Source organism: Mustelus asterias, chromosome 7 (genome assembly GCF_964213995.1).
Source record: "Mustelus asterias chromosome 7, sMusAst1.hap1.1, whole genome shotgun sequence".
NCBI classification, from domain to species: Eukaryota; Metazoa; Chordata; class Chondrichthyes; order Carcharhiniformes; family Triakidae; genus Mustelus; species Mustelus asterias.
Genome location: NC_135807.1, coordinates 20131286 through 20140713, shown reverse-complemented (window position 1 = coordinate 20140713; position 9428 = coordinate 20131286). Strand labels below are relative to the sequence as shown.

The following is a 9428-nucleotide window of genomic DNA, read 5'->3' as shown; positions in this document are numbered from 1 at the left end:
CTAGCTTTGACAAATGCTTCCTTTTTCTCTTTGACTAGGCTCACAATATCTCTCGTTATCCAAGGTTCCCAAAACTTGTCATACTTATCCTTCATCCTTACAGGAATGTGCTAGTCCTGAATCCCTGTCAACTTACACTTGAACGCCTCCCACATGCCAGATGTTGATTTGCCCTCAAACATCTGCCCCCAATCTACATTCTTCAGTTCCTGCCTAATATTGTTGTAATTAGCCTTCCCCCAATTTAGCACCTTAACTTGAGGACTACACATCTTTATCCATCAGTACCTTAAAGCTTACTGAATTGTGGTCACTGTTCCTGAACTGCTCCCCTACTGAAACATCGACCACCTGGCCGGACTCATTCCCCAATATCAGGTCCAGTATGGCCCCTTCCCTAGTTGGAATATCTACATACTGTTTCAGGAAGCCCTCCTGGATGCTCCTTACAAACTCTGCCCCATCCACACCCCTAGCACTGAGTCCCAAGTCAACAAAGGGGAAATTAAAATCTCTCACAACAACCCTGTTACTTTTACACCGTGCCAAAATCTGCCTACATATCTGTTCCTTAATCTCCCACTGGCAGTTGGGTGGCCTATAGTAAACCCCCAACATTGTGACTACAACTTTCCTATTCCTGAGCTCTACCCATATTGCCTCCCTGTATGAGCCCTCCGAGGTGTCCTCCCCGAGTACAGCTGATAACGTCCCAAGAAACTTCACAGGCAGCATTGTAAAACAAATCATGAGGTCAAGCCACATAAGGTGATACTAGATTAGCTAACCAAAAGCTTGGTCAAAGAGGTTGGTTTTAAGAAGTGTATCAAGGAGGAAAAAGGGTCCTTTGAGCCTGCACCACCATTCACTGTGATCATGGCTGCCTGTAATTACATTTCTAGAGAGCTGGGGGAAGGGCTTTGTGCGATTTCTGATCATGGGTCCTGGAGTTTGCTTGCAAATGAATAAATATTTACAAAGTTTGACTGATTTTGAATAGTTTAGATTGCGCTCTGCACTGAATCTACCCTACTTAACATTAAAAGCTATAAAAGTGAACATATTTCTGCTAACAAACACACCCCTCCTCGAACTCGCTTTTATGGTAATTAAATGAACTCAGCCTCGTGACATACTTGTCTCTTTATTTTTCCAAACATACAAAAGTATATTTCACATATATACACAATATTATACCAAGTTTGTTCTGTTATTTACCAATAACACAACCAGGAAGGAAAAAAACTGATCTTTTCAAAAAAATACAGCGGTTTCCGATCATTGAACTGACGGAACTGTTAACACTAACTCCAGACTTCCTATTCGATCATTGTTCAGTTCTTCACAGTAGTTTATTTTATGGAATTTACGAGTTGTGCATATGCAAGTTGTGCTGACTTATCCCAAATACACAATAGTCTTAAGGCTTTGTGTTTTCTTCTTGCTGCCCACTGAAAGTCTTTGGACGATCGTCAGCAAGACGCTGGTACAGTGAAAAGGCACTTTCTCAATTTCCTTTAGGACTCGTTTTCTTCATCCTCCTCATCGTCATCCTCCTCATCATCCTCGTCATTTTCATCATCATCACCCTCCCCATCTCCACCACCTCCCTCCTTCTCCTCCTCCAGCATCCGGAGGTATTCGCTTGCCAAGATCTTCTTCGGCAAGATATCTGTAAGAATATTACTGCATGGTTAAAACGGATGTACTTTATATTAAGTTCTGAGGTAAAGAGTGGGACTTTGTACCAGTACAAGGGCTGAAATGAGCCTTTGGTAGCAATACCAAACCTGATGATGGATTTTACACACTTAATTCTTTCCATTGACTCAATTTTTGTTTTAAAGTGACCACGATACTGCTGAACTGTGAAATAAAATTAAACTGGTTCACTAATAATTTTTATAACAGAAACCTGCCAACCGTAACCAGATGTCTCTACATGCGACTCCTCTGTCAGACTTTGGTGGCTGACTCTGAAGCAACAGCCCAGGCAGCTGTAAAAACTATCACCAGGCCTGAGGGATGGGCAAGAAGTGTAGTCTTAAAAGCAACAACATAAACTGGCCGAAATCGGGAGAATGAGCCATTCAGCATTCTCAAGCCATTGTAACCGACCCAAAGAATATCATCTCAGTTCTACTTCTGAGGCTTCAACTGAATTCCCTATTTGAAAAACTTATATTGTTGGTTTTACACTTTCGTCACAAGAGGACATGTTCTCTGCATCCACTCAAGCAAAACCTTACATTATTTTCTAGACCTATTGGGCCATCTTTCAACTCTTCCTTTTTTAAAAATAAAGAGAAAAAGAGACCCAGGCTGTCAATTCATTCCTGATACGTAGACTCTCACATCATCTTTACATCTTCTCTGCACCCATCCCAATTCTTTTTCAGCCTTTTCGTAATATGACCAGAACTGACACACACTACTGTGTGGTCTACAAGCTTCACTACAGATTTAGAATAACTCGCCTACTATCTCAATCAATGTAAAACCTTGCATTTGGTTTGCTTTTATTATGATTTTGCTAACGTGATAAATCTTATTGATTGCTGTATAAGTACTCCAAGATCCCTTTGTTCCTCACACGTCATTCACCGCTTGCCAGCCCCACTCCCGCCACCGTTTCCCCTCATGACCTTGCTCTCGCTGGTCCCGCTCTCGCCACTGCACCCTTTTGCAGCCCCATTCTCAGCACCACTCCCCCTCACAGACACTTATGTCAGACTCCTATTTATTGACTACAGTTCAGCCTTCAACACTATTATTCCCACAAAACCCATCTCCAAACTCTATGGCGTGGGCCTCAGCTCCTCCCTCTGCGACTGGATCCTGAACTTCCTAACTCACAGACCACAATCAGTAAGGATAGGCAACAACACCTGGTCCATGATCATCCTCAACACCGGTGCCCTACAAGGCTGCGTCCTCAGCCCCCTACTATACTCCTTATACACCTATGACTGTGTGACCAAATTCCCCTCCAATTCGATTTTCAAGTTTGCTGACGACACCACTGTACTGGGACCTATCTCAAACAATGACAAGGCAGAGTACAGGAATGAGATAGAGAATCTGGTGCGGCAATAATCATCTCTCCCTCAATGTCAGCAAAATGAAAGAGATTGTCATCGACTTCAGGAAGTGCAGAGGAGAACATGCCCCTGTCTACATCAACGGGGACAAAGTAGAAAGGGTCGAGAGCTTCAAATTTTTAGGTGTCCAGATAACCAACAACCTGTCCTGGTTCTCCTGTGTCAACATTATAGTTAAGAAAGCTCACCAACACCTCTACTTTCTCAGAAGGCTAAGAAAATTTGGCATGTCAGCAACAACTTTCACAATGCACCATAGAAGGCATTCTTTCTGGCTGTATCACAGCTTGGTATGGCTCCTGCTCTGCCTAAGACCGCAAGAAACTACAAAAGGTCATGAATGCAGCCCAATCCATCACGCAAACCAGCCTCCCATGCACTGACTCTGTCTACATTTCCCACAGCTTCGGAAAAGCAGCCAGCATAATTAAGGACTCCACGCTCCCCGGACATTCTCTCTTCCACCTTCTTGCGTCAGAAAAAACATACAAAAGTCTGAGGACACATACCAACCAACTCAAGAACAGCTTCTTCCCTGCTGCTGTCAGATTTTTGAATGGGCTTACCTTGCATTAAGTTGATCTTTCTCTACACCCGAGCTATGACTGTAACACTACATTCTACACCCTCTCCTTCTCTATGAACGGTATGCTTTGTCCGTACAGCGTGCAGGAAACAATACTTTTCACTGTATGTTAATACATGTGACAATAATAAATCAAATCTTGTCACTGCTCTTCCTCGCCGACCTCGCTCTCGCCACCGCACCCTCTCAGCGACCCAGCTCTCGCCACCGCTACCCATTGTTGCCTCACTCCCCCGCGCAGACCCCGCTCCCACTTGCCGGCTCCACTCTTGCCATTGCGGCACTCGCTACCGGCCACCTCTCGCCATCCTGTGTGGGCTCACCCCGATCTCGAAATTTGAGTTTTGTGCTGTTCCAGCTCATTCAGTCAGAGGTTGAGTTCTGCAGAAGCCAACCTCTGACTTGACGAGCTGGGATCAGCTTGAAACTCAAGTTGTATGGATCAGCCTGTTCTGCAGAACCCAGTTTGAGAGCTCCCTTGTATGAGTTTTTCTACGTTGGTGATGTTGTCCACTGCACACCGCCACCCTTCGACTCAGATTCTGGGTGAAAAGGGACACATTAATTTTCACATAACAGTTAGTGGGGATATACACACCAGCCAGGAACTGGAATGTTTCAGAGTTCTCCACACAGTCAGCCAGGTCATTGTAGGTCAGCTCCTTCTTTTCTGAATTGCTGCTCTTGTACGCACATGTGGCAAGATGCTGCACAAATAATTCCTGAAATGTAATCACAAAAAGCGGTTCATATGCAACAGATTTCCTGCCAGGGTGGTTTACAACACTGTCATTCTTTTAAGCCCATACACGTGTGAGGAAAATGCAGAAATGCACAGTATCTATCCTGTTGCCATCAACTGATTGTCTGTTTTACTGATGGTGGGAAAATCACCTGTCGGTGGCACCTATCAGGAGGTTTGCAGCCATGCTGCTTTGAAGATGGTGCCTGTACTTTTGACAGCTGTAAAGAGAAACCAGCACAATGCAGCTCTCCCACATTTGTGACTGATTTACTCCACTCAGGGTGGAAATTTACAAATAACCACACCACTGTCCAACTTTACAGGGAGGTTCAAATTAGTATTCCCAACATAAGAAATCCTAATCTCAGCAACAGCAATAGAACGTGAACACAGGCAATTACTGGAATACAAATTTTAACCAGTTGTGTGGACTTGGATTAGATCTTTTAAAAATCTAATCCAAACGAAAAGCTTGCAAGGCTCAAAAGTAACAACAATGCAGCCCCGTTCAACTTAGAATCATAGAATCCTTACAGTGCAGGAGGCGGCCGTTTGGCCCATTCAGTCAACACCAACCACAATCCCACTAGGCCCTATCCTCATAGCCCTATGCATTTACCCTAGCTAGTCCCCCTGATACTAAGGGGCAATTTGGCATGGCCAATCCACCTAACCTGCACATCCTTGGACTGTGGGAGGAAACCGGAGGAAACCCACACAGACATGGGGAGAATGTGTAAACTCCACACAGACAGTGACCCAAGCCAAGAATCGAACCTGGGGCCCTGGCGCCATGAGGCAGCAGTGCTAACCACTGTGCCGCAAAGCAGCCTTCAGATTAGTGTTGCTTCAATTCCAATTTCAGGAAACCAGTCATGCTTTTCCAGGTATGCTGACAGGATAAAGAAGCTGGAATCTCATGGTTGCTCAGAGCTCAAGATGAATAATACAAATGAAAGAAATAGGAGTGCGGGCAGGGAACAGCAGCACAGCCCCTCGGGTTTGCGTCACCATTCAGTCAGATCACGACAGTCTCAACTCCATTTCCCAGCTCATGCACTCTGCTCACTCACCCCTCCCTGATCACTTCCCTTAAACTCGCCCCCCCTCCATCCCTAAGTTAAAGACAAAATACTGTAGATGCTGGAAATCTGAAACAGAAAATGCTGGAACATCTCAGCAGGTCTGACAGCATCTGTGGAGGGAGAATAGAGCCAACATTTTGAGTCTGGATGACCCTTTGTCAGATTTTTCAGCATTTTCTGTTTTTGATCCCCAAATCCACCCTCCTTCCCCCCACCACGTCTCACTCACTCTCTCCCCCTGTTAAGACCTGCTCACTTTCTTCATTCACATCACTGTCCAGTAACTGTACCAGGCCAGAAACTCCAAGGTGTTTTATGAAGTTAGCCAAGACCGTAAGTTTTTACATTTGAATTTGCCATTGGGGTGAGAATACGGTGTTTCACTCCAGGTTTGATTCAAGTGACCCACGAGGAAGCTTTTATCAAACAAAGTGTATTTAACAACAAACAAAAATATTAGCATACCTTTAGTGATTACAAAACTTGACATGTGACAACATAAACCACTGAGGCTTCATGGTCCGGGAACATTCAGCAAACCTCTGGAGAATCCCTGCGACCACCTCCCCACACCACCCCAACGACTTCGCTCTTCCCCCCTCGACTCCGCTCTCCCCCCGCCCCACCACAACTCCGCTCTCCCCCCGCCCCTCCACAACTCCGCTCCCCCCCTCCCCCGACTCCGCTCCCCCCCTCCCCCGACTCCACTCCCCCCGACTCCACTCCCCCCGACTCCACTGACTCCCCTCCCCCCGACTCCACTGACTCCCCTCCCCCCCGACTCCACTGACTCCCCTCCCCCCCGACTCCACTGACTCCCCTCCCCCCCGACTCCACTGACTCCCCTCTCCCCCGACTCCACTGACTCCCCTCTCCCCCGACTCCACTGACTCCCCTCCCCCCCGACTCCACTGACTCCCCTCCCCCCGACTCCACTGACTCCCCTCCCCCGACTCCACTGACTCCCCTCCCCCCCGACTCCACTGACTCCCCTCCCCCCGACTCCACTGACTCCCCTCCCCCCGACTCCACTGACTCCCCTCCCCCCCGACTCCACTGACTCCCCTCCCCCCCGACTCCACTGACTCCCCTCCCCCCGACTCCACTGACTCCCCTCCCCCCCGACTCCACTGACTCCCCTCCCCCCCGACTCCCCTCCCCCCGACTGCCCCCTCCCGCCCGACTCCCCCCTCCCCCGACTCTCCCCCCCCCCCGACTCTCCCCTCCCCCCGACTCCTCCTCCCCCCGACTCCTCCTCCCCCCCCAACGACTCCTCCCCCCCGACTCCCCTCCCCACCCCGACTCCCCTCCCCCTCTCCCCCCCTGACACCCCTCCGGCCCCCCGACTCCCCTCCCCCCGACTCCCCTCCCCCCGACTCCCCTCCCCCTCCTGACACCCCTCCCGCCCCCCGACTCCCCTCCCCCCGACTCCCCTCCCCCCCGACTCCCCTCCCCTCCCCCCCCCCGACTCCCCTCCCCTCTCCCCTCCCCCCCCGACTCCCCTCCCCTCCCACTCCCCTCCCCCCCCCGACTCCCTTCCCCCCCCCCCGACTCCCTTCCCCCCCCCCCGACTCCCTTCCCCCCCCCCGACTCTCTTCCCCCCCCCGACTCTCCCCTCCCCCCCCACGACTCCCCTCCCCCCCGACTACCCTCCTCCCGACTACCCTCCCCCCCCGACTCCCCTCCCCCCGACTCGACTCCCCTCCCCCCGACTCCCCTCCCCCCCGACTCCCCTCCCCCCCGACTCCCCTCCCCCACCCGACTCCCCTCCCCCCCTCCCCTCCCCCCGACTCCCCTCCCACTCCCCCCCCACTCCCCTCCCCCCCCACCTCTCTTCCCCCCCCGACTCTCCCCCCCGACCCCGACTCTCCCCCGACCCCCCTCCACTCCCCCCCCCACTCCCCTCCCCCCTCCACTCCCCTCCCCCACTCCCCTCCCCTCCCCCCCCAACTCCCCTCCCCCCCCAACTCCCCTCCCCCCCCAACTCCCCTCCCCCCCCAACTCCCCGACTCCCCTCCCCCCCCGCGACTCCCCTCTCCCCCCCGACTCCCCTCCCCCTCCCCCTCCCCCCCCGACTCCCCTCCCCCCGACTCCCCACCCCCTCGACTCCCCCCCGACCCCCCTCCCCCCGACTCCCCGCCTCCCCCCCCCGACCCCCCGACCCCCGACTCCCCCCCCTGACTCCCCCTCCCTGACTCCCCCCCCCCCTCCCCCCCCTCCCCTCCCCCCGACTCCCCCCACTCCCCCCGACTCCCTCCCCTCCCCCCGACTCCCCCCCTCCCCTCGACTCCCCCCTCCCCTCCCCCCGACTCCCCCCCCTCCCCTCCCCCCGACTCCCCCCCTCCCCTCCCCCCGACTCCCCCCTCCCCCCGACTCCCCCCCCTCCCCCTCCCCCCGACTCCACCCCCTCCCCTCCCCCCGACACGCCCCCTCCCCCCGACTCCACCCCCTCCCCTCCCCCCGACTCCACCCCCTCCCCTCCCCCCGACACGCCCCCTCCCCCCGACTCCACCCCCTCCCCTCCCCCCGACACGCCCCTCCCCCCGACTCTCCCCCCCTCCCCCTGACTCTCCCCCCCCTCCCCCCGACTCTCCCCCCCCTCCCCCCGACTCTCCCCCCCTCCCCCCGACTCTCCCCCCTCCCCTCCCCCCGACTCCCCCCCCTCCCCTTCCCCCGACTCCCCCCCCTCCCCTTCCCCCGACTCCCCCCTCCCCTCCCCCCGACTCCCCCCCTCCCCTCCCCCCGACTCCCCCCCTCCCCTCCCCCCGACTCCCCCCCTCCCCTCCCCCCGACTCCCCCCTCCCCCCGACTCCCCCCCTCCCCTCCCCCCGACTCCCCCCCTCCCCTCCCCCCCCCGACTCCCCCCTCCCCGACTCTCCCCCCTCCCCCCCGACTCTCCCCCCCTCCCCCCCCGACTCCTCCTCCCCCCCCAACGACTCCTCCCCCCCGACTCCCCTCCCCACCCCGACTCCCCTCCCCCTCTCCCCCCGACACCCCTCCCGCCCCCCGACTCCCCTCCCCCCGACTCCCCTCCCCCCCCCCCCCGACTCCCCTCCCCTCCCCCCCCCCGACTCCCTTCCCCCCCCGACTCTCTTCCCCCCCCCCGACTCTCCCCTCCCCCCCCAGACTCCCCTACCCCCGACTACCCTCCCCCCCGACTACCCTCCCCCCCCCCGACTACCCTCCCCTCCCCTCCCCCCGATTCGACTCCCCCCGACTCGACTCCCCCCGACTCGACTCCCCTCCCCCCGACTCCCCTCCCCCCCCCACACTCCCCTCCCCCCCGACTCCCCTCCGCCCCCGATTCCCCTCCGCCCCCTCCCCGACTCCCCTCCCCCCGACTCCCCTCCCCCCCCCCACCTCTCTTCCCCCCCCCGCCTCCCCTCCCCCCCGACCCCGACTCCCCCCCACTCCCCTCCCCCCCCGACCCCGACTCCCCTCCCCCCCCGACCCCGACTCCCCTCTCCCCCCCCCCAACTCCCCTCTCCCCCCCGACTCCCCCTCCCCCCCCGACTCCCCTCTCCCCCCCGACTCCCCTCCCCCTCCCCCCGACTCTCCCCTCCCCCGACTCCCCCCTCCCCCGACTCCCCACCCCCCGACTCCCCCCTCCCCTCCCCCCGACCCCCTCGACTCCCCCCCTCCCCTCCACCCGACTCCCCCCCCCTCCGACTCCCCCCCCTCCCGACTCCCCCCGACTCCCCCCCTCCCCCCCTCCCCCCGACTCCCCCCCCTCCCCTCCCCCCGACTCCCCCCCCCTCCCCTCCCCCCGACTCCCCCCCCCTCCCCTCCCCCCGACTCCCCCCCCTCCCCTCCCCCCGACTCCCCCCCCTCCCCTCCCCCGACTCCCTCCCCTCCCCCCCCGACTCCCCCCTCCCCTCCCCCCCGACTCCCCCCTCCCCTCCCCCGACTCC

General features: G+C 56.6%; 1 protein-coding gene across 1 annotated transcript in view; it reads right to left on the bottom strand.

Annotated features, from left to right (window-relative positions):
- Positions 1-1124: 1124 nt before the first annotated feature.
- chrac1 (chromatin accessibility complex subunit 1) overlaps positions 1125-9428 on the bottom strand; it is an 8737-nt gene continuing 433 nt past the window's right edge. Inside the window, exons 2-3 of the mRNA XM_078215789.1 lie at positions 4286-4414; positions 1125-1672 (exon numbers count right to left, since the gene is read on the bottom strand). Coding sequence (XP_078071915.1) covers positions 1518-1672; positions 4286-4414 — 284 coding nt within the window. The 3' untranslated portion in view covers positions 1125-1517. The remainder of the gene's footprint in view (positions 1673-4285; positions 4415-9428) is intronic.